Source organism: Lepisma saccharinum, chromosome 29 (genome assembly GCF_977018435.1).
Source record: "Lepisma saccharinum chromosome 29, izLepSacc3.1, whole genome shotgun sequence".
In the NCBI taxonomy this organism is placed as follows: domain Eukaryota; kingdom Metazoa; phylum Arthropoda; class Insecta; order Zygentoma; family Lepismatidae; genus Lepisma; species Lepisma saccharinum.
In genome coordinates this window covers 38,551,966-38,578,376 of record NC_139257.1, presented here as the reverse complement: position 1 = coordinate 38,578,376, position 26,411 = coordinate 38,551,966, and the positions used below count along the sequence as shown (strand labels likewise).

General features: G+C 35.9%; 1 protein-coding gene across 1 annotated transcript in view; it reads right to left on the bottom strand.

The window, feature by feature from the left end:
• Positions 1 to 1,423: 1,423 nt before the first annotated feature.
• Positions 1,424 to 26,411, bottom strand: part of LOC145981354 (putative sodium-dependent multivitamin transporter) — a 44,032-nt gene continuing 19,044 nt past the window's right edge. The window contains exons 6-12 of the mRNA XM_083114581.1: positions 25,887 to 26,006; positions 23,342 to 23,492; positions 22,643 to 22,789; positions 22,025 to 22,249; positions 20,332 to 20,537; positions 17,046 to 17,235; positions 1,424 to 9,317 (exon numbers count right to left, since the gene is read on the bottom strand). Of these exons, the coding sequence (XP_082970707.1) occupies positions 9,222 to 9,317; positions 17,046 to 17,235; positions 20,332 to 20,537; positions 22,025 to 22,249; positions 22,643 to 22,789; positions 23,342 to 23,492; positions 25,887 to 26,006 (1,135 nt within the window). The 3' untranslated portion in view covers positions 1,424 to 9,221. The remainder of the gene's footprint in view (positions 9,318 to 17,045; positions 17,236 to 20,331; positions 20,538 to 22,024; positions 22,250 to 22,642; positions 22,790 to 23,341; positions 23,493 to 25,886; positions 26,007 to 26,411) is intronic.

Below are 26,411 nucleotides of genomic sequence, written 5' to 3'. Positions count from 1 at the left end.
AAAAAGCATGACCTGCTCCCACGCGTGCCTGTGGCTAACTAACGGACGTCAGCGAGAACTCACACGGTCGCGACTGCATCACTACAGTGGCAATATTTGCAAACGGTACTTACTTTACGAATACGCCTCGTATGTATAAATTCAATGGGATTTCGATTTTAAAAAAATGCGATTTTTCACGTCTACGGAGAAAAATTCACGCATAATTCCCAGAGCCAATAATTCAAGTAGAATTCAAGGAATTCCTGATGAGTAGCCACCCTGTGAAATTCCCTAATATTTCCAAGTCCTTCAGAGCAAAAATGAAACCAGATATGTTAATTATCATTTTGATTTTTGCTTTTGAACCTTGTGCTTTTCAATTAAATAATAAGTAAAAAAAAAAAAAAGGAATAAGTAACACATGCATATTCGAAGAACATTATGATGTCTTATGATACTTATACCACATAAAATCACTAATTTCTTGGTTATAACGCATCTCCGTGAGTTAAAACCTTCATATGAAACACAATCTTGATAAACCATGCAAATTTTTCATTTTCTGGTAGATTTTCTATACAACAAAAATTTGTTCAGATGCCATAAACATAAAGAGATTTGGAACGATTTGGTCATAACGAGTGCAAGAACCTAGACACCAAAGATTGAATGAATGTAGAACCGAAATTCGAAGGAACAATAATTTTGTACCGGACTGATAACCTTAAGGATGAGAGGAACATGTTTCTGAACTGAATCTTTTTGGGGAGTGGAATAGCAAGAACCGAACACGGAAGTAAAAATTATCCACTTGTTCTCTTGCAGATTCCAAAATGTAAGTAAATTCCAGATGATCTGCAAAATTCCTTGACATTTCCAGGTTTTACAGATGCGTTTTCCTCAAATTTGTACTACTTGTATTGAATTTGTGCCAATTAGCCAGTGTTTAATTGAAAGGGGTGGGAAGTACCTCCATATTTTTCTTCAGGCTCTATATTTCACGACTGATTCCCAACTACAAAGAAGCAAAATATCGTTTGGTTTGCCTAGCTACCCATTTGCTCAAACGTTTTCAGTCACCCCTCGTTTGTACCATTATAGTTTCTATCAGGGAAACATGCTGCTGTTTTCTACATTCAAGACCAGAGTCCAATACAATTGCTTTCAAGTGGCAATTGTCCTCATGATGCTGGGTCAACACCAAAATTTTGGGAGTTCCTGGGGAGGGATCGAACCTGGGATCACCGACACCAAAGATGAGAGTGCTAACCATTTTGCTAAGTGGGACCTCTGCTTCAAAATAAATATTGTGTAAAATATACTGATCATTTTTCAAATGTTAAACATTTAGCATAAAATAGATGAGCAACAAATGACACTTTTCTAAACTACTACAGTGGGAACTTCACAAACATTATTAACAACATTAACTATGGCAACAAACATTTTATTAGAAATACAAGTGTAACATTCAAAAGCACTTTTAACATCAAAAGTATATAAACAGCTCTCAACAGTCTGTAATAAAAACATGTTATCATATTCTTTAAAACAAAATAGTCGGAATGTGCCTGTTCAAACTATGGTAGTTAATAGTTATGACTACCCTTGCACCTCTAACACCTAAGAATGAACAATAGAAGTACAAAAATAGCATCTACTAATCTACTAGAGGCTAGTTAAACTTCTCTACCACATGAGGCACTTTCGTTCTAAAAACTTGACCTACACTTGCTTTGTTCAAAGGACTACAAATGAAGGGCCAGGAAACAAAACAGTTAAGCCAATTTTGCTTCTTTTCACATTTCATACCTCTCGGCCATGCCTCTCTTCATCTTGGATCTAAACACCACCACTACCTCAGTTAAAACAGAAAATTGGCTTACCTTTTTTTTTTCCCTGGCCCTTCAAATAATATGTGACACAAAGTTATTTATTTCAAGGTTACTAAACAAAAGTACTAGAGTTGAACCGATGCTGATACTCTCACCGATTGTAATAATTAAAAGTTGTTTAAAATGTAATTATATGCATCAATTTTCAAATTTGTGCTTTAAAATATTCAAGAATGAAATCAGAATATGAAATTACATGTTATTTCATCACAAAATTAAATTTTTCACATAAAACTGTTGCAAAATAAAAAGAAAATTTGAATTTTGCATAATTTCCAGAATAATTAGACTCCGGGAAAGCGTTACGCAGCATTTTTGCGGAGCCCGTAAAAGACCAAAATACCAGAAAAGTATCAGCAGGTATTGGTTAATAAAAATTCAACTGATATCGGCCGGTACCAATATTCATGACGCTGTGGCCAATACATTGGGATCGGTATCGACTCAGCCCTAAAAAATAGTCAGGATCTTATTATACAGATTACTACTCTCTAGATTAATATAAAATAAGGGCACTTTCACAATTAAGAGTTCATTAGTGCACTTGCAGACAGTGGCAACTCTGGAGAATTTTGTTTTTGTGGGCACAATGTCTGAGTGAAATATTATGAGTTGGGCACATGGGTGAATGAAACACCATGAAGTGGGCACATGGGTGAATGAAACTTCATGAGGTGGGCACATGGGTGAATGAAACATCATGAGGTGGGCTATTCTCAAGTGGCAGTGGCTAACAAGTTCAATGTTTCTTTAAAATAATGGTGGAGTTACAGTCATAATTTTTGAAACACATATCATGGAAACAAAAGAAATGTTCCCCAAGTGCCCAGTATGAGTGTATGGCTTTAAAGCAGGCTTGTGTGCTTGTGCTACAGTCGCTTTCACGTCGTGAAGGCACAATGGCTATTGTGGAGAAACCACATGGTGTTGCCATTTAAGGTGCACTAGCTCTTATCACTAGCCAGGATTACCGTGCTTCCTTTATTTCAATAAACATGTTGTACATATTGTGTATTATTATAGTTGTTATTTTTCCATTATCATTAATCAGAATTAACAAAACACTGCGAGATTCTTACGATTAGCAAACCTAATTCTTCTATTTCATAAAGTAACATTCATTTATCAAATGTGTTAATACAATGATGGAGTTTTACCTAAATGTTATGTAATAAGTGTTACCTTAATCGGTAATACAACCTGGATCTATAGCATATACAACTGATTAAATATCTCCAGCAAAAGAATATACTGATTGTGTCACATACTCTGCCCCAGGAATCGCTGCAGAAAGATAACAAATACAAATCCTCTGTGCATGTAGGACTCGACCAACGAATGTGTGCAAAGGGACGTGAGTGCACAGAGGAAAAAATACAGCTGTAGCCACCAGCAGAGTGCACTGTTTTGCTCCACCCACTCGCTTTCTCCTCTTCTCCACTGTTATGTGCAGCATTGCCCCACAGATTCCCAAGAGAGAGAGAGTAATTTAAATATTTCTGTAATGTTGAACTAAGTAAGTTCATGGTAATCTTACAAAAATGCCAGTCACAAATAATAATCACTATCTCAATGATTAATTAATCATCCCTAATAACAAATGTACAACAAATGATTTTCGAAACAATCGACAATGGTCAATGTGCATGAATGGAACTAAAATAATAAAAATGAACCCTTAAAACTATAAATAATAATAACAATAATAAAAACACCTTTAATGAAACATGTGCTATGGCAATTTGTGTAAAGCAGTAATACAATGAAAAATGATCATGAAAGATGTGATAACACAGAGAAACCATTTGCTCATTTTTATAAGATTCTTGTTTCTACTGCTTTTCAAATCACAGATTTGGAAACCATTACCCCATTTCTTTTCCCTTAAGAACTGTGTTCACTTATCCTTGTTTCGATGGCCACATCAATGTGGAAAATTATATTTTAATAAATATTTGATTGGAATGGATAATAATAAAACAACCTGGCACAATGGATATTTTCACCTTAAGCATATTGCATAAACGCAGCATGAGAAATAACTGTAATATTAATTTTTATTCCCGAGAAATATGCTCTTAAACATTGCTGAAATTCTCTGCTTACACCAATTAAGTGGAAGAGCTAATATGTACTTATATTAGCATCAAGTAATTTCCTCTCTTTGCAATAGGCTATATAAAATGGGATCCATGAGAATTACCGTGCAAATTGTTCATCACTATGTTGGTGCACTTTATTTGACCCAATAAGAGCTTCAAGAATTAAAAGAAAACTCAAAACAAGCTGTTGACAACTTCCGCGCCTGCATACATAAAAATCCATCGCTTAAGAACACATTAATGAAAACAGTCATGGACAATTTGCACGGTAATACTCATGGATCCCACTGTACAACGCCACAACCCGCAGGTGGCAAAAACTAGTCAAACTGTTTTCTGACACAAAAACATGGTGCAGGATTGTTTTGAGCTCAATGCAAAGCTAGCATTTTTGTAAGCTTTTTTCAACCTTCAATTGGGTGCATTGAAACAAAGCAAACAGTGGACATTATTAATCAATTAATCTGATTTTTAAAATTGTAGTGGAAATATCCATTGTCCAAAATAAAATATCAACAAATAACTTTAAAAATTATCAAAAACAACAAATCGTAAATTACCATGAAAACAAAAAAAAACAATATTACTGCATATGCTAACATATACATACAGAACAAAAAAAAATCTGTTAACAGAAACAAAAGTGCAGTATGTTGCAATATCTTCTACAAAGTAGCCAAACAATGCTGTACAATAATGGTATGCAGTATGTAATATAAATACTATATGTATGCTGATTAGATTAAAATAATTCATTAACCAGGCTATAATGGGGCAAGATCAATTCAGATATAAATAGTAATAGTTGAAGATATCCACAATAAAGGCCTCATTACTGAAACAAATTTAATAGTTCATACTGCCCACTCATCTGAAGTATGCAAAATATATTTACTCTGGTAAGCTTATGTTTCATTTTTCCACCGATCGATTTTGCTACCTGTCTGGTGGCTTTGTCGGCATGTACTGACTAGATGGGTGGCGAAATCGATCGTGAGAAATATTTACGCAGAAAAATAAAAAGTAAGCTTATCAGAGTAAATTACCTATCTCCGCATAACCACCAAACAGATATCTTTAGATACAATGCAAAATATATGTCACAAAAATGTCACATAATTAACGTTATGGTGAATAAAATCTCACAATTTAATTTGGAAACTTGACACTTATTACACAAAATATAACACTGATAAAGGTAATTTAAAACAAAAACAGTTAACTTGGAATGGCAAACTTTGCCCATAAACATGCTCTTGGTTGGATACATGGACGGAACTATCCTCCAGAGCACAACCATTTATGAAAATAGTATCCAGTATCATTAAAAATGGTCTATGTTTAATAAAGTTAAATTAAGTAACAAATCAGAACAGACTTCCTGAATTAGTTCATAAAGCATTCTCAACCCCAAAACCTCTAGTGTACAGGGCATTTTAGGATGGGGAGTTTTCACATGCATACTTTTCAATTGTACAATGATGCATAAAAAAGAATGTAGGACAATTGTACAGTAAAGGATCTCACTCTTCTGGGAAAATAAAATATTTTTTTCTGCAAAAATTCCTATTGGGTCTGTGGCCTTTGCATTCACTGAAGAAAACAAAATAATATCGTAAAATATAGTACTGAGCCATGCAAAAAAGTTTCAAGTTAGTGTTTTTTGTTTGTTTGTTTGAAGTTCACTTTATGCACATGTAGGCTAATTGGGAATGAGCTTGCTTTTAAGTGGAATCCAAACCACTGTGCAATGTGCCTTCATTGGGTATCGAACCTCGGATCCCTTTACTACAAGATGACGATCTTACCACTACACCATCAAGGAGGCCTTATATATACAGGGTAATTCAAAATTAATGGTGCAACTTTACACAGTTTTTATGACGTTACTATTTATGATAGACAATCAGACAAGGCATCAATATAAAGAAAAACTCTGGAAGTTTTATTCCCACTTAGCGAGCTTATTCTGATTAGCTGATGCTCCACCAGGATCGCCAGTGTCGCAAAATGGTTAATGACCATTAAAAGGCATATTGTGTGTTGGAGCTATCGAGAACTGATTCAATCACAATGATGCAAAGACATTTCCACATGCTTTTCAGTAGTAATGCATATGTTACGCCCTTCCGAAAAATTTGCCAAAATTATAACTGCGAATTGTTAGTGCCTTCGAAACCATTCACAACGACTTGCTGTCTAGTGCATAGCAAGTAATTGATTATCGTTTAGACCTTTTCCGCGTTACACGTTGTTTCCATGTTGAATCTTTATAATGGGAGTCATGCGAGTAAAACTCCCGAGTTCTTATTTATATTGATTTTCTATTATAAATAGTACCGTCATATTAACTGTGTAAAGTTGCACCATTCATTTTGAATAACCCTGTATTTAAAAAAAAAATGTATTATGGAAATCTAAAAAAAATCTGAGGCCCTAGCCCAATGCTCAACGTGGGGGGGGGGGGAGATGCAGGGGAATGGTATCCCTAAGCTAGCAAAATTTTGGCAAAGCATTCCCCCCAGTTGTCTTATTGTCACCATGTTAAACACAGGAGCATCCCACCCTCCCCACCTAACCCAAAGGCTCAACCAAACATCCCTCCCAGCTAATATTTTCCAGTTCAGGTGCTGCCAATGGCAGAGTGGTAACGTCATCTCCTTGTGCTCAAGGGGTCCTGATAACTACGGAAGGCACATAGTGGTTTTGGATCCCACTTAAAACTATAGGTCCAGTCCTGATTAGCCTATCTGTGCATAAGTGGATTTATAACCAACACTCAAACAGAAACAGGTAACCGGGTGGTTCTAGAGTAACTAACACCATTGGTTATGGAATTAACCACGGTTATCTTTCATCACACACATTTACACCCGGCACAAAATGACTTCTGACCTCATAACAAAAGCACAAAAAATACAGAAAAAATATGTGATAAGCTATTATTAAGCTATTAGATACAGCAAAAATGCATACGGAGTCCTGTTGCCTTTACTTTTGAGAACCATTTCGATGTGCTTGGGCATGGAATCACTAAGACTTCGGAAGTAATTTAAGTCCTAACAATGAGATTGAACTTTCCATTATTAGAAATATTTCCATGGAAACTAAGCCTAAATATTGGACATGGAATGAAATTTTCTACGGAATCCGATAGAAGGCATCGAGCTGAATCCATTGCGCGTAAAATCATTTCTCTATCTTAATTAGCAACGGAGATATGGGCGTTTGAAATTACATAATTGTTTATTTCAAATCATCTCCATGGAAACAACAATAATGGCTAAAAATGAGATTCAACTTCCCATTGTTAGAAAGGTTTCCATGGAAATGAAGCCTAAATATTTGACATAGAATGAAATTTTTTTACGGAATCCAAAATAATAGCTTTTCACATGAATTTTCTGTATTTTTTGTGCTTTTGTTATGAGGTAGATTTCATACATGACACATTTCAAAGAACACTGTTCCAATGATCACACTAATTTATCGGTGTAAAAACTCTCCTCCTCATTCTCTGAGGAGGCCCAAAAACAGTCTCCAAAGAAGAGTGATTTCCTTCTTGGAGCAAAAATAAATTATGTAGTTTCTCTCCAGAGCCAATCAAAAAATGCACATGTAAGAACTTCAAAAAGGATGTAAACATTCTGGGGGGAAAGGAGTTATTTTGGAACTCTTTACACAGGCTAAAATTCCGAAATCAATTAACTTTAAAACACACGCATGTAACTGGTAACAATTAGCCTAAGAACTATTGTAAACTACATTTGTAACAATTGTAAATTCTATAAATTTTGTTATCAATAAATTATTAATAGATAAAAAGGCACATACCTAACTGCTGTTTTTTTTCTTTTTTGCATACACAATTAGGTATTTATATTTGTTCTTAACAATATAGTAATTTTGGTACCACAGGTAACTGGCAAGAACTTTAGCAACAATAGTTGACATTTGCATACAATTATTAGAAAAGTAACAAAAAATGTAAAAGATTTGCACATACAGTAAAACCTTGTTAATCCAGACTAATGGGGGGTTAAGTTGACCAGTGTAACAGAAGTCCGGATTAACTGAAATAACCTAAAAGAACAGTAGAAAGTGCATTAAAACTCCATTTATAGCAACACAACACGTTTATTATGGTGTATTTAAAGGGCATAGGCCTAAATACAGTACAATGAATTGTAAAGCAATACTGTACATACAATGCAGTACGTATGACGAATGTGATTGTTGACTTTTAGCCACATTTAAAACCTTGCATTCTGCTACTCCATTTTTCCCTTTCTTTTGCCTGTCTAGATTAAGCAAGTCCGGCTTATTGAGATCCAGATTAATGAGGTTTTACTGTATATGTTTGGTTGCAATATAGTTCCACCTGCAATCAGACTAAAACCTATAAAATTCTTTCTAGAAACAGTTGACAAAAATAAAAATATTTTCACGACGGCTGTGGCATTTAACATTTTGGATTTAATTGCAGTGTGGAAATATGTACAGAAATAGTTTTCTCACTAATATATGAATAAAAAATATGTCACACTGGAATTAATATCTTATTGTCACTGTTACTATTATTATAAGTACTTTTTTAAAAAAAATCAACACAAAATTTAAAAAAAGTTGCAGTCCCTCTTTTTTTTAATGAAAAACATGCATACGAAGTAGTTCGCACAATGTTGATAGCATATTAAAAATCGCTAAATATGTGCTTCTATCCTTTCTGCAACCTGAAGATTATTAAATTTAATTTATTTTGGGTTGTACCCTCTAGTTTCCTATTCTGTTGCTCCTAGAAACATGTCTGTCAACAACCAATAACCAACTGAAATGCAATCAATTTGTGGGTGGGACATTTGTAAATAAACCCACAGCAGCCAATGAAAATTGGGCTAACCAGAGAATATTTGAGATGTCAAATAATATTTTTGCTTCACATTAGTTGACAGGCATATTAACTTGTCGGGAACAGACGAAACGAAACATGACATGTTCACAGACCTTTTATAAATGTATTAGACACACTCTGATCCAGCTCAAGTTCCTTAGAACCAAAATGTTGAGTTACACTACATGCTAGCACAACAATGTGCATGTACATATGTTTTTTTACATAAATAAATTGCATCACATAATTGTGATATCCGTCATGAAATTTCTAAAATGAATTTTCTTAATCAACTCACAACCACACTACATGTCACAACCAAGATATGCAACTAAACGTAAACCTCAGTCTTCATAACGATGACATATATTCTGACTCTGTTAAGTCATATGACTTTTTAGGCACCTCAATGAATGAATCATTAATGATGCTGCCTCCTGGGAGAGTCTAAAAAAAAGAAAATATAATTTACAAAGTTGACCTTGAGCAATCATAGCATAGAGTGGAACCTTGATATAAAGGTTTTTTCTGTGAACCAGGGTGACATTTAAATGTGGGGAAAACTTTGTAACATCTTGATCAATTGGGACCATGAGGATTGTATGTATAAACCAGATTTCCACCATATTCAAAATGATGTTTAGACACATATTTGTGTAACAAATTATCAAAACTTTTATAAAAAAAACAGACTATGTTTAAGGTCCAAAAGTGGTATATTAAATGGTATTTTGGTGTTATAATGGTGAATATAGTTTTTTAAAAAATATTAAAAAATTAAATATTTACAATCTAACTGCACATTGATGCAACTCACTTATATAATATATAAGGACGTAAGAACCTGAAAATTCCCTGGTTTCATGGTGCAGAAAAATTTGTGCTTAAAATTGATTTTGGATTAAGGGCTCTAAACAACACTTGTAGCACTAAAGAATGATTCTGCATAATATTTTTACAAATACAGTGACATAAAGATAAATCACATAATTTTGAACAAGAAGATAAATCAAAATATTTTATTTCTGTAGTTAAGCCGATTCACAAATTTCAAATGTTTATTGTCAAAAGGTATACTTTAATATTTCTCAGAAATTTAAATTAGTATATAAGCTGGGGACCCATGTAACGAAATAGTTGAGCACTCTTGCCTTTGGTGTAACTGGTCCCGGGTTTGATTCTCGGAGGAATCCCCAAAATTTCGGTGTGGACCCAGCATCATGAGAATTGGCGAGTTACTTCAAAAGAAGTCCAGTCTCGAAGGCCAGAAAACAATACTGACGAAACCTAATGAAAAGACCTATTCTTCTGTTCAACATTTGGATGTAAAATTAATAAATATTCCAGAATTCTGCATAAGTCGCACGATAATTCAAATTGGAACATGTTCTCATTTAAGAATTTATTTTATATTTTGCTCTGGCCTGCAAATTATTCCACAATAAAATATGATAGGAAAATTCACCTTGTACAATTTCAAAATTCCACAAATGAGCATTACTGTACTCATCTCATATTTCTAGTTTCAGTCAAGCTGTTGTCTATTTCTGCCAGTGCCAATACCTGAATGTTGTCACAATTTAAAATTGTTCAATACGTTATAGAAGTATCTATTGCAAAGAATATGTTACAGACTGTACATCATACGTTAAGTATAATTGAGAGAAGTGGAATAATAGATGAGGAGGTAAACAGAAGAGGACAAATGGGTGGTGACTATATCAAAGCGTTCGAAGATTAATACGGAACAGGGATGTACATATGAAATGCAAGAAGGTAATATATAACGCACACTATGTGGTGATAATTATGTATGGAGCAGAGATTTGGACAATGACAGAGAGAAACAAAAGAAAGATGCAGGCAGTGGAGATGAAATGTTTAAGGAGTATATTGGGGAAGACTAGAAGAGATAGAATAAGGAAAGTAAAGATCCGACAGAAACTGGGTGTGGTGAAGCTTCAGGACAGGATAGATCAGGTACAGATGAGATGGTTCGGGCACATGAAGAGGAAGGATGCAGAAAAACTACCAGTAAGAGCTTACAATGCACAAGGAGTGGAAATAAGGCCAAGATGTCTGTGAAAAGAGCAGATAGCGGAGAGTGTTAGGAGAAGAGGACAAGATTGGAACACCGTGGAAGAGAGGAGTGGTGGAAGACCAGGAAAGAATGAAGAGGCTTTACTACTATGCTGACCCAGGCAGAGGCAGGAAACGGTAAAGGATCATGATGATTATGAATACTCGTGGAAAACCTAATGGTAAGAGACAAGTGGCAAGGCAAGACGAAGATGCAGGCATAACCTTGAAATGGACCTAAAGAAACTTGGTAGGGATGGAAAAGAGTGGATAGTTCTTGCTCAGGACAGGGACAAATGGAAAGGCTTGTATTGCTGCAGTCATAAACCTTCGTGTTTAAGAACGCTAGAGAGTTAGTTAGTTAGTATTATGGATACTCGAGTTTTGATTCCAAACGTACATAAAAACGAGTTACATCAAAATTTAGCTTATTGAATTCTGCATTAGGCCTACTTTAGACAGAATCATTTCCTTTAATATTTTTGCTAGCATAAATACTATGTAAATACTTCCAAAAATCTTATAGCAGATACCACTTTACATGGAAGCATTTGATGTAATATTTCGATTAGCTTTTGCAATTACAATGTATAATATATACAGCACGAAAAGCAAGTAGTGTTACACCACCTATGGCGAGTGCACGTTGTTTACAATTGTAACAACTAAAATATTCTTCCATACATGTGCTCTATAAGTTATAAAGTATGTATTAACCAGTGCCATTGCTCTGTACCTAAAAGCATTTTATAGGAAACATTATTCTTCTCGGTTGAATAGTTATCAGCTTTTAAAAATGTTAAGTGATACATTGTTTACACCCACCATTACATCTGCACTTGTGACCTAGAGCTCGCTTCTGATTTGTTATGCTACGAAAAAAGCTATGGAAATAGGACCAATTCTATCCTTGAGAAATGCCATGCATCTGAAATCCCATACAAATGTTCACTTTACACAGTAACATTTTGGTCATGGCATATATGTTAAGAAAAATGATAAATAAAATGTTTTTTCGTCTAATGTGGGCCTTAAGCAATGGTAACCAATTTCTACTGTATTTTCTATTATCATGAGAACAAACAAAAACTGCACATTTTTTGGTGTTTTCCAAACAACCACTCTTTTTGAAATTCTGTAAATAAAAACTTGTGGTCCGATCATGATGAAATTTAAATACAGTGCAGGCAGAAAGGTTTTAAATATAATTCTTAATTTTCATCAGCCAAAAAAAAAGGTTCCTTATTAATTTTGTGAAACAACTTTCTCTTAGTATTGGGTAGACCTAGAAATATAATCTTGGTCTTGTTTTGCGGCTCTTTGCAGTTGTTTTAAAATCCATTACAAATACAATTTTATAGAGTTCTTTATTCAGTAAAGATGTGTGTGCAATTTCTGACTCACAGTAACAACCTGCAGTTCTCACGGTTCGATGGACATCACCGAGAGTGCGTGCGGTGTTCGTGCTCAAAATTTTGAGTGGCAGTATTCATCTCGGGTATGAATATTATTTCGAACATTAAATGCAATTGTGATAATCTGATTTAGATACAGTGGAACACCAATTTTACATTTTCCTGCATTTAAAGTGTTTTTTATTTATTTATTTACATATATGTGTATATATAGATTGGTCCCGTGGAAAAAGTAAAATCAATGTTCCACTGTATTCGTTTCTGTGTTACACAAGCTAGGTAATACTTTTACAGTCCAATGATATTTACTGCTTGACAGTTCTGAAAGTGTATAATCCTTGATTGTTATTATATTCTCACTAAAATCAGGTTGAGACTCAATTAAACTTCATATAAAACACTAAAATCTTCCTTATTCAAATTTGATGAGACCACACTTGTCTCAAATCAATTAAACTTCAGATAATGTGAATATATTAACCTACAATCACATGTCCCTCAAAATAAAACCTTAAGTCTGAACAATTTTTCAAACTTTAACCCTGCACCCTTTTGTATTTGTATTATGCTTATTCTCTCACCTATTTTATTTACATTTGGCTAATCATGAAGCTAAGGATGAGTGATGATAGCTGAAATTGATGAAGGGACACTCGCACAGAATACTCATGCCTGTCATAACTTGAACCTTGGATCTTTAGTGGTCAGATCAAAAGGCAACAACTTTAAGTATTTCGCCTCTATACTCTGTATGCTTTTAGAAGGAAAGTTCAGCCAATACACAGCCAGTGATATTGCGCTGTTGCCAGACTAACTAGTAGCGGAAGAAAAAGACAGAGAATTCGCTACGTGCCCAATATTCAATTCTACATATATAATCCTCTCACAACTGTTCTTTGTGGCATACAAGTAAACGATAAGTGAATAATTTTACACCACCCTTGCTACACCCTGTACTCAAACTGACTGACTCATAAATGCAACGCCCATTGTTTTCCCAAGACACAACAACTCAGCTGTGTCAACACAGTGGTAATGAAAAAAATAGATGGAAGGAAAATGAAAGGGTCATCGCGTGTGTGTTTCCCGTGTTTCTTCCACAAACGATAACTCCGGCTGTAGGCAACGAAAATTCATGGGACTTGGACAGCCAGGTTCAAAATGCCTTGCCCCCATCTTATGATGAGCCTTAAAGTGGCGAATTTTATGAAAACTTCTTGCTCGCAAGAAAAATACAGAACATGGCATTTAACTTGCATATTGCAGTTTCCTAACTGTACAACGTTGCACTCCTGCCATTGGCTGGTCATCACAGACAGGATCTCCGTGGTCACGCCCGATATTACTACTAATACCTCCTTCTGTACCAAAATAAAGTTCTGGTCATATTCATCTCAGGTTTCAGGTTTGAATATTCTTTCAAAAGTTAAATGCAAGTGTGGTAATCTGATATTCACTTTTGTGTTGTGCAAGCTTGGTAATACTTTTACGCTCCTATGATATTTAATGCCTGTCCTTAAGTTAATATTCCAATAACAAAAACAAAAACTACCAGAAAGTTCTGGATGATAATTACTAAGGCAGAGCCGATATCGATGTATCGGTATCAGAAAGTATCAGTTGGAATTCATCTACCGATACCAGCTGATACTTTTCCGGCATATTGGTCCGGAAAAATGTCGTGCAACACTTTAATGGAGTGCAATTGTCCTCGACATGATGCAAAATTGAAATTTATTTCTATTTTTCCAAACCTTTTTCACTTAAAACTTTATTTTTCTTCTTATTATTACCATCAATTTTAATATTCTGATGTAATTCTTGAATATTCTAAAGCAAAATTTTTTGATGAATTCATGCAGAATTGGAGAATAATATTTACACACACACATACATTGATCAATATTTTGAACAAATTTCAATCACTGCAATTTTCAAGTATCGGTATCGGTGAGAGTCGATAAGAGTATCGGTATCAGTTCAAAATGGTATCAGCTCAGGCCTAATAATTACACTTATGAAAACCACTTTACTATAAAATCACCTATGGAAAATAATTTTGTGCAGAAATTTTATTTTTTTAGGTTTAGCAATTCTAAAAGAAAATAAATATATTATATAGTATTGATTAATTTAACTACTTACGTGAGTGAGTATGGAGTCTAATTAGGACAACGTTTTGGAGGTCAGACTGTCTCCTTCATCAGGTTCGTGGATGTTTCTAGGCACAGAGCATAGTGCCGCGTAAAAGAAGTGTTGAATGAGGATTTGGTTAAGGGTTAAGGTTAAAAACACTTACAAAAACTCTGTCATATTCAAACTTAAAAAATCTCAGCATGTTAAAAACTTAGTAAAAATACTCCACACTTATGTTAAAATAACTAAAAAAGGTTCTCAAGTGGCCAAAAAGGAGTCTATAGAATAGAATGTGAATGCGGCAAACAATACATAGGTCAGACCAGAAGAAGCATGCGTATAAGACGAGCATGACAAGGATATCGGGGAGGAGTACCCAAAACTGGTCTCTCTGAACATATTATTTAAAGTGGGCATAAGATTGTAAAAAGAGAAGTCATTAGGAAAGATAATACGAGGGTTGGGGCAAAAGTCATTGCAACTATTTTTTTTCTTGCAGATACCAGCCCGGTTGGAAAATGCGACATATACAGATGAAAGGACGAGGGGGGAACTACATGCGGGGACAGTTAAAACACGCGAACATTGTGCCTCACATAATTATTACGATAGTGTACAGGACAATACTGGTTTGATCGTGCAAAACAATTACATACCTGTTCTACAGTTGACAGAACAAAACGGGTGTCATTGTGTGCCACTTCGTTCCACATGGCAGAAGAGTGACAGAAGAGTACTACAGGAACTTCCTTGTGCGACAGGTACGATGTGGCGTTTGGGAGAAACGTCCGGACCTTCTGGACAGTGCAATCATCCTGCACGACAACGCTAGACCACATAAAGCAGAGTGTGTACGGTGGCAACTGCAACGCTGGGGATGGGAAGAATTGGAGCACCCGCCATACTCTCCTGACATTTCACCCTGCGACTTTCATCTCATACGCAAGGTTAAGGAACCACTATGTGGAAGGCGGTTTGCGACACGAGAGGACATTGCCAATGCTGTGCAACAACAGATGATCCCGATTCACCCATGTTGTCACCAATGGTGATGCAGATGGTATTCCGAGTCTCAAACATCGTTGGCAGCGTGTGGTGCACATGGCAGGTGACTACTTTGAGGGCCTCTAGCCCCAGTTTTGTTCTGTCAACTGTAGAACAGGTATGTAATTGTTTTGCACGATCAAACCAGTATTGTCCTGTACACTATCGTAATAACTATGTGAGGCACAATGTACGCGTGTTTCAACTGTCCCCACATGTAGTTCCCCCCTCGTCCTTTCATCTGTATATGTCGCATTTTCCAACTGGGCTGGTATCTGCAAGAAAAAAAATAGTTGCAATGACTTTTGCCCCAACCCTCGTAATAAATTAAATAGGAATGTTTATGAAGCCGTGTATATTTGCACAGGAAATAAACTCAACAGAGACAACGGTAATTTAGAGGATGGATGGATCAGTTTTCTTAAAAAATGGGATAAGGCAGTGAAAACTGAAGCTAAAATAGGTTTCCATGTTACTTCAGAGGTTATCAAAGCAGCAGAAGAAAAACGAGAATTCACTTTGGATTGGTGACATAAGAGACAAAGGAGGGATGGTTTATAGGAGGGGAGGTAGCTTTTTCCTTCCGGTTGAGATGGAGGCTGCTCACCAGTGTAGGCCTCACAACCAGCCTGGGCTCGTAACGGCCACTTAGGATCCTTTTTTAGTTATTTTAACATAAGTGTGGAGTATTTTTACTAAGTTTTTAACATGCTGAGATTTTTTAAGTTTGAATATGGCAGAGTTTTTGTAAGTGTTTTTAACCTTAACCCTTAACCAAATCCTCATTCAACACTTCTTTTATGCGGCACTATGCTCTGTGCCTAGAAACATCCACGAACCTGATGAAGGAGGCAGTCTGACCTCCGAAACGTTGTTCTAATAAGACTCCATACTCACTCACATAAGTAGTTAAATTAATCACTACTATTTAACGTATTTTTTCCTTTAATAGTGAGTAACATGCACAAATCTACAATATGTTAGCAATTCTAAGGACATTTTAGAAATCAAATTTCACTTCCATGGTATAAAGCTTAACAGATGTTTTTCTTTAAGTGCAGTACAAATTAGCAAAATTTGCAAACATTCCTATGAAGTCGTACAGAAACTTTTGTTCGTTTAGCCTTACTTTAAAGTAAAAATCCTTTAAATTGGTCCATTATCATTCAAAATATAGGCTTTTGAAGAGATCCATGCAAAAAAATTCAAGATTTTCCAACTGCACTATGGCTTATTTCTCTCCCCAGTAGTAGGCTGTGAAAATCTGAGATGTGGATCATCTCTGGGAAAGAATAAACACTTTAACAAGTGTTCCAAAATCCTCACATTTTGAAGATAATTCAAGGAAATATATTAAAAAATTTGAGGAAATGTGTTGAGACTGGTAGTTGGCATGTGGAGCATGTTTTACATTGCCATTGGCTCCAGACTTTATGGACACCATATATTTCATAGCATGCTGAAGAGAATAAACTACTAGATATACATTTGCAATACTTACCCCTGCCCTCATATGCTTCTTGACACATTTTGATATCAAAGGACTGAAAAGGTCTGGGTTCACCTTCCTCTCTTCGTAGCAGATGAGATTTTTGATCCAACTAACAAATACTCCAATAATAACTGTTACCAGGAAGCCAATCACAGCGTACCACATGTAGGATATCTTGTACAGAGGGAAATACTCCACGCTGAAATATATATATAGAGATATTTTAAGTAAGAATACTTTAATATGTACAAATGTGTGCAAACATAGAAGCAAAAAAAATCTAGTGCATCAGATAATAAAAATAATGAAGTGTCAATATCAATTTAAATAGATCTGAAATGTTTTTTTATATAAAAAATAATAATAATAATCCGTGGCGCGACAGCTCTTGAAGGGCCTTGGCCTATCTCCTGACTGCCAGTCTCCCTCCCACAATCCTACCTAGAGGTGTGGAGTTCTTCAACCCGTAATGGGGTGATGTGGGGTCAGCACGTCGAACCCTCAGCCGTGATAGGAGATTTTCAAGACCGGATTATGCTACTCATAACGTGGGAAGAACAAATTAACAACATCTGCAGTAAATTATCATCTAATCTATACCTGCTAAAACAAATGGCTGAATATAATTTAACAGAAATTAACAAATGCATATATTATGGACTAATTTACCCCCATGTTGAATATGGCATAATAGCTTGGGGTGGATCATTTTATAATAATACTGGCAGAATACTGAGACTTCAAAAGAGAGCACTTAGAATAATATACAAACTAGGCTGTAGGGAATCTTGCAAAGAGTTATTCAGGGAAAAACAAATAATGACAATATACTCCCTATACATCTATAAGGCTATAACGTTTGTTCTAAATACTGGAAGCATGACTAAAAATAACCAATTACACAACCACAATACAAGGGGGAAAGATAATTATTACCAGAACCAACACAGACTCAATATCTCAAAACAATCACCAATGAAAGCCGGAAAAATATTCTACAACCAGCTGCCTCATGACATAAAACTGATATCTCCAAAAGATAAACAAATACAAACAATAAAAAAATATTTGACAGATAGAGCTCTCTACAGTATCGGAGAATTCATGGAACAAGACAATACAAGGCCAAGGTACTAAAAAATATGTATTTTAATTGTATTCTTATTTCAATCATGCAACAATGATAATGTGTTTTTTTATTTTTATTGTAGTGTAATGAAGTGTATTTTTTCATTTTTACTTTGGTGTAGTGATGTAATGTACTACACAATGTTTCTTCTTTTTTGTTATGATGTACTTAACTAATTATTATTTCATTATGTATCTTGACGTTTTCCATGCCCTTTTAAACAAGGGTCAACGGAAGAAAAATAAAATTCAAAATTCAAAATTCAAATTCATAGCTCCCCAATTTCCTCACGATGGTGGGTTGCTACCAGCCCTATAGACAGGCTGAAAATTCCCGGAGACTGAACCCATGCCGTCCCGCAGCCGCTGTCCAAAGCAAGGTGCCTTAGACCGCATGGCCACAGAGGAGGACCTTATATATATAAAAAAAGGTGATATTTATAATGGAACAGAATTGAGCAGGTGCATTTCTGCCATGCGTGGGCTGCTCTTACAACAAACCTGTGCCAAATACACACTACAATTGACACTTTACACTTTCTGAAAATCAGCGTTACTGTAGAAAAAATATCGAAAAATATATACTTATAATGTAAACAATTACTATACTGATGATACAGAGTTAAATCTAATACACAATTAGAGTACCATTAGTACCGAGATAAAATTAAAACTAAGACCAATCCTCATTCCTGTTCATTACAGAAAAATTCAAAGCCAGACAGTATTGAATGAACAGTAAATGTTTCTTTTAAGTTTAATTTCTGTGTTGCAGGGTGGAGCTCCCGTGGGGGAATTCATGCAATAAGTCTATAATAAAAATAAAAATGGACTAAAGGAGAGCATGTGTGTATGAGCAAGCAAGTGTACATGCAGGCACACATATGTCCCCTCCCCTTGCCGTCTACGCAATCCAATTCGTCGTAAATTACTTTGGCATCAGAAGAATTGGCTGATAGAGGCGCAACCACGAATTCTTGTTGGCGGGGAGTGTACCAAGGGGATAAACATGCCAATAATAATAGTAATAATAATGGCGGGGAGTGTACCAAGGGGATAAACATGCCAATAATAATAGTAATAATAATAACGGCATATGATATAAATTGTCTCTCGCATGTGTGTGCTCATTTCCTCCAAACAATTGTTCATACATTTAAAACAAAGTATTTAGCAGCAACAGTCTAAAGTACATATTTGGTCTTGCTTCTGTCTCTCGTAAATTATTGCTCGCTTCGCTCGCATGAAAATTTCTGGTCCGATTTTTGCAAACTGAAAACAATATTGATTTAATAGGGCACAAATAATTCCACAGGGGCACCATGGCATTCTCTCTTTTGCATTTTTTTGCATTTAGATCGTTCGGTGCCCAGGTCTGACTCATACTGTTTCCTAGCTATGGCTCTAAACTTGATGAGATTAAGAGCGAAGCAAACAAGAAAATGTTACGAAAAATATTTTTATTTGCATAAAATTTGAAATCGAGGGGCGAAATTGCAGCACCGCAGGTGCCCTTGGCCGTCTGGAAGAAAAATGTAAGAAATACATGAAAACTCATTCCAGCTTGAGAATCATTTTGTCATGCTACTCTTAGATTCTGCTAGCTTTGCTTTTCTTTACTTTAATGCTTGCCCCCCCCCCTTTGCTCCCCTAGAATTGGTTTCCATCCAATCCCCCCCTGGAGTTGCGCCACTGCATGGAAACACCCCTACACACTTGTTCAGGAGGAATGGCAAAGCAACAGGTCACCCTCCATACTCACCTGATCTTGCACTGTGTGATTTCCTTATTTTCATGCTTGAAAGCAAAACTATATGGGATTGAGTTCAGTCAGCCAAAGAGATTGTTACTGCCACAAGCAAATCCATAAGTGATCGTCATGCCATATCTTTCAGCAGTTTGTCCAGGAGCAAAACTTCCAATGGCAACTATTTTGAGGGAGAACGTGCACATGCATAGGTTTAAGTGATGTGTAATGGAAGTCAATACCTTGAAATCAGGTGTCCCAAAACCACAGTGCACAAAATTATTCACTGTAGTAGTATTTCAATCTAGCAGTCCTGAAGAAGAACCGTGGTACTTTGGGCAAAAACATCGATGTCTTTTTACACTTTTAGCCACTACAGTTATGTTAATTTTATAAAATTAATTTTCTACTTGAACTTACCTCTGATTAGGCAGTGAAGAAGTGGTGACATTGAGCATTGAAGCAATAGTACTACTAATACTGTTATTGTAAAAATCTGGTTGTGTGGTTGTGGTTAGGTTACAACCTTCTGTAGATCTTGGTAGATATGGCAGAGGTGGTTTTGGGCCTCCAAATCCAATCCACAGTGAAAGAGAGAGGCCTGATAACAAGCCAACAACAGCTCCCTGTAAAAGCAAAATTGATATTTTTAACACTCCTGATATCTGAGTAAAAACTTTTGTCAAATAATTATAAACTTGTAATTAGACACATATTGGCACTAAATAAAAATTTTAGTACTACAATAGGCTGAATTTCAGTTTCAAACTAGAAGTATAAAATGAAATTTCAAGGTTATAATGGTTACTAAATAGTATGGACGGGCCAATATGAAATTTTGGCCGATACCGATGAAGTACCGATATAAAATTTACCGATACCAATAACCGATATTCTAGCGATCAGATATAAAATTAGATATGGTACTTGAAGAACCTGAAATGTTCATTGATCTTCTTTACAAATATGTGTTTCGAGGTGACTTCAGTGCAAAAGAAGTTGAATATTTAGACAATTACTTTTTTGAGGAAGTAGGGATTATCCATAAAAATTACAACAAAATGGCAGAATTTTGCACTAAATTATAAAATATTTATCGATATATCCGATCGGTAAAATAATCGGTAATTTCACCGATACGCTTATATTTATTTATTTGAGAAGTCCTGAATACAGAAAAATCCATTTTACATCAGGATATCAACCGGAAAAGAAATAAACAAAATAATAAGATGGACACATACACACACATATACATATATAATGAGAATAACAACTAGGGCAAAAATAATATTATTTACTTTTCAGCTGCTTTATGCACGCCGTTCTGTAAGTCTGTTTTGATAAATGGAAGCCCAGAGCATCTTTTAATGAGTTGTAAATGGTTTGTAGCCTGTAGAGAAGTGATATTTGTTCTAAAGATAGCCTTGAAGATTTAATGTAAAAGAAGTTGTTGCATTTACTGTTGGGACGTGGGACGTACAGATAAATCGGTCCCATCTCTAATAAATAGTCTCAAATATGATTAGGAACTACGCAAAGTAAAATTTTCCATCTTAATAGATACAAGCTTCACTTTCCATCCGACAGACAGTGAGGGTGGTGAAGCTTCAGGACAGGATAGATCAGGCATAGATGAGATGGTTCGGACACATGAAGAGGATGGATGCAGAAAGACTACCAGTAATAGCTTACAATGTACAAGGAGTGGGAATAAGGCCAAGGGGAAGACCAAGATGTCAGTGGAAAGAGCAGATATTGGAAAGTGTTGGGAGAAGAGGACAAGATTGGAACACTGTGGAAAGAGAGGAGTGGTGGAAGACCACGAAAAGGCAAAGGATGATAATGATGACTTTCCATCACATATGCTAAATGCAGAGATCATTATAAGTTAATTCATGGCCAAAGAAGTTTGTTTTTCTATCCCATATTTTGATACAAATTTAATCAATGATTTGGAATTTTGCATAAGTTACAGGATTACCTTAACATACATTGGTATCAGCTCAACTCTAGAATTAATATCAACTTAACTCTACTTAAAAATAAACACAAAGAATACATAGTTCAATTTCTTTTACAATTTTCATGAATGTATCAAAACCAGACTTACCACTTGATTAGTATGAATGAAGAACATCCCCAGAGTAAAAACTCCCAACAAAGGTCCACCGACCACTCCAAATATCGTAAGCGAGGCTTGCAAGACACCTCCGAGCTGTTCGGCAACAAATGCTAAGCCTATGCAGGCCAAGCCATAAAACAATGCCAAGAGTTTTGAGCACACAGTTTTCTTGGTATCGGACATGGGAATTTTGTACATCATGCTGTAGATAGGCTGAAATAAATAAACTATCACCATCACTACATTTTACAATTTATGTGCATAAAGGTACTACAGTTGAACCTGAGTTATACGTATGCAAAGGTAAAGAGAAAATAATACATATAACTGATATTTACTTACAAATCAGATTTAGATACCATGTCATATCATTGTTAAAATACAAATTGTATCTACTTTGAGGAACAAGATATACGTAATATAGGATATATCTATCAGGGTAAAGTGGTAAATTAACGAATCTAAAAGTTTGATTCTTAAATACATTACATCTCGGTTGGGAATCACTGCATTAGAGGCTAAATGGCACCTAAGTGTCAACGCCAGTTTCGAACACTGCAAATTACCAGTTACAAAGTTATATACTGTACATGAAACTACACGTACCTGAACGTAATCCTCGAGAGTGACAGCAGCCAAAGAATTGACTGCAGACGACACAGTGCTCAACGACCCACTGAATATTCCTGACACAAACAACCCTGGAAGACCTGGAATGTTGCCCATGCTCTCCACTACGTAAAGCGGGAGGAGCTACGCTTAAAAAGAACATAGACAGGCATGTTATTTATCTCATACTTCCAACTTCTTATAGTGATCATATATTTCTAGATTTTCAGTACTTGAATGTTTTGAAAATTTGCTGCAAGAATAGTTTAAAGTATGCCAAAACTCAATAACTGTTAAAGTTAGCTTAAATCTGCTTGCAGATTTTCAAAGATTATGTCAATTTACATATTTCACTTGCAATAATTCCAGATCTATCTTTTTATATTTTTTGAATGGTAAGCAGGCAAAGATATATAGTAAGTGCAACAATATGTAAAACATACAACTTGTATTGAAATCAATTACATAAGAGTAAAAATCATTTGATTGCTGCTTGTTTGTTTTACACATAGGTTTGTGTACTTATAGTTCCTGAGTTATTAATAGTTGAAAATGCTAATACTTTCTGCACTACACTTTTGCTCTGATGTATCTTCGTAAATAGGCAAAATATCTAGCTAGTACTAGAGTTAATATTACACGGAGTTAATATTCAAGCCTTTTAATAATGGAAAATTTTGTACAAATTTGTCTTACCTGATCAGCTGAAGTTATTTTTTTTGTCTCCAAGGGATCACAGTCGTAATAATTTGCAAATATGGCAAGTCCTGATAATGATGTGATGATGCTGAGGATTGTGAGAATAGGCCAGCTCACCCACAGTGCACGTTGAGAGTCCTTCAAGCTTCTGTTAATTAAAAGATTAAATAACATTTGGAAAATCTGTTTGTACATTTGACCCAATGTAATCAACCCTTACATTTTATGACTGAATATTTGTAAGATAGTACTTCGAGTCACGTGTCATTAACATTGTAAAATAAGTTAGACCACAGTCACAATGGAGTGACTTTCTGCGAAGATAGTCAAATGTCAATCTGTCTTCAACATAGTCCAGTCGAAAATGCACTCTTGTGCTGTCAAACAAGGCTCTGGTGCCACACCCACAGCCAGTCCAATCCTCTGTGACCTGTCCATGTACATTTGTGATTGTTAAGAGGCAAAATATATTTCGTTTTTGAAAGAAACATGAAATGTGAAACAACACAATGTAATGTCCATTTTTATATTTTTGAAAGGTCTGAGGTGCATTTTCCTTCCATTTGGTTACGAAATAATGCGAAATGAACTGCAGAATGCAAAATAAACCCTTAAACACAAAATTAGAGTTTATTACTGATGCAACACTTTCTGAAGTCAGGTTACATTCATCATTTTGACACCGAAATGACATTTTATAGACTGTTTTCATCCTACAATGTGCCCACTTTTTGTACTGATATCTTGATCTGTTATGATGCTCTGCTGATCAACATTCACCCTAATTTTTGCTATTAGCCACAAGGGGCATAAAATTACATAACATTAATGTAAAATGAAACAAATACAAATTCACAGCATGTAACTTACTTCTCATCCAAATTTGCAAACCCAGCCGTGTTCTTCAATCACCAATACCTGCTCATACGTTTCTGGAGACCGAGTATTTCACAGTTTAGAAAAATGCCATACAATACTTTTGAGGATTGATTGATTGACTTCTGTTATTTAGTGTTGCTTTTGGCTAATCGCGACAATGAGGATGAGTGATGATAAGATGTAACTGATGAAGGGACCCTCATAAAGAACACCCATGCCCAGGCTGGGATTCAAACCTAGGACCGCTGGCGAAGTATCATCCTGACAGTTTCAGCTCACAATCATCTGTTTCATTTTGATATAAGATAGACAAAACTGCATATTAATATGGATATAATGACTATGTTTACATATTTTGAATTTCACTGCTTCTTTCATATCATGATCCTTATTTCAAGGTCCCCTCCCACACACAAATTACGGTTATATGTGTACTACTGGGCATCAAGCATATTACGCTCGTTTTGCCTGTTCAGGCGAAGAAACTGTCAATTCCGTGCAAATTATCTGGCACTCGAGCGAAATTCTCTCCGTGCAGGACTCTACTGTACATGCAGTGTACAAATCAAATTGGGGAGTTTTTTTGTAGATGTGTACGAGGGACGTTCCGAAAGTAAGTTTCGTCATTTTTTTTCACAGGGAAGCTTTATTACAAAGAGAAGAATACAATGTCATAACAAAATACAATCTGTTGGCTATTTTTCCACATAGTCGCCACCAACATTGATAGATTTGTAGTATCGTGAAATCAATTTCAAGAAACCTTCCTGGTAAAAATCGGTGCCCAGCGATTTAAGGAAGTTCTTCACAGCCTGTTGCACCTCTTCGTTGCTTCCGAAGTGACGTCCCGATAGTGCCGACTTCAACGCAGGAAAAAGGTGGAAGTTAGGTGGGGCAAGATCGGGCCTGTAGGGCAGGTGATTCAATCTCTCCCATCCCAGACGACGAATGTGTGCTGCAGTAACCCTTGCGGTGTGGGGTCTTGCATTGTCGTCCAAGAACGAAACCCCTCGACCCAAGAGGCCTGGTCTCTTGCATCGAATGGCGGACTTCAATTTGCTTAGTGTGTGGCAATAGCATGCCGCACTTCCATGTGTGACCACGTTTCCAGCACACGTCTTTCTGCCCTACTGGTTTGCACTCGAATGAGCTCGGGCACGTCGGTCTGCTTCTTATCTCTATTCTTCGGTACTCTGCGCATGCGCCATCGCTCCACTGCTCTCGCTCCTCCCGTCGTGAATTCAAGAAAGATTGTATTTTGTTGGCAATGTGTTTTCTCACTTTGTAATACAGCTTCCCTGTGAAAAAAATGACGAAACTTACTTTCGGAATGTCCCTCGTATATGCAAATTTCCTTCAAGCAAATATACTTTTAGGGCCTCCCCGATGGTGCAGTGGTAGCGTCATCGCCTTGTAATCAAGGGGTCCCGGGTTCGATTCCCAGTGGAAGTACTTAATGGTTCGGATCCCACTTTAAACTATAGGTCCAGTTCCGATTAGCCTTACTGTGCATAAAGTGGACTTAATAAAACACCAACACAATCAAATATAGTTTCATCATTGCATCATATAACTAACTTTACTTGTCTAGTTGGATACAGAAACTTACATACTAGTAATTGGCTGTAGATTTAATAACCCACAATTTCACTAAAATACTAACTTGACACACAGCAGTCGTTGCACTTGGGCTTGATTGACAGCATAAAGAGGAAGGTATGTGAATATTCCACCTATGAGCATTGTCCACACAGTATGCCTTGTCGTTGGATCTGGATCTATACTAGAAATAATAGATTAATTAATCTCCACATTTGGCATTATTGTGTTTATAATGCACAAGCATAAAAATTACAATTGAATTATCAATGATCAGTTAAAATGTGTTACTGCATTTCTGATTCTAAATTTTGTGCTTAGATTTAGTTGAAGAAAATGTTCAAATTACAAACTATATACAGTGAAATCTCGTCAATCCAAACCCCGATAAGCTGGACTTCACTTAATCCGGACAGGCAAAAAAACAAAAGAAAAACAAACAAACAGAATGCACTTTCTTTCTTTCCTCCTTTGTTGCGAGCGCACCCGCACGTACGTTAATCCAGACTTTCGTTAAATCGGTCAACTTATCCCCCATTAGTCTGGATTAATGAGGTTTTACTGTACGACTATATAAAAATTCCCTTAA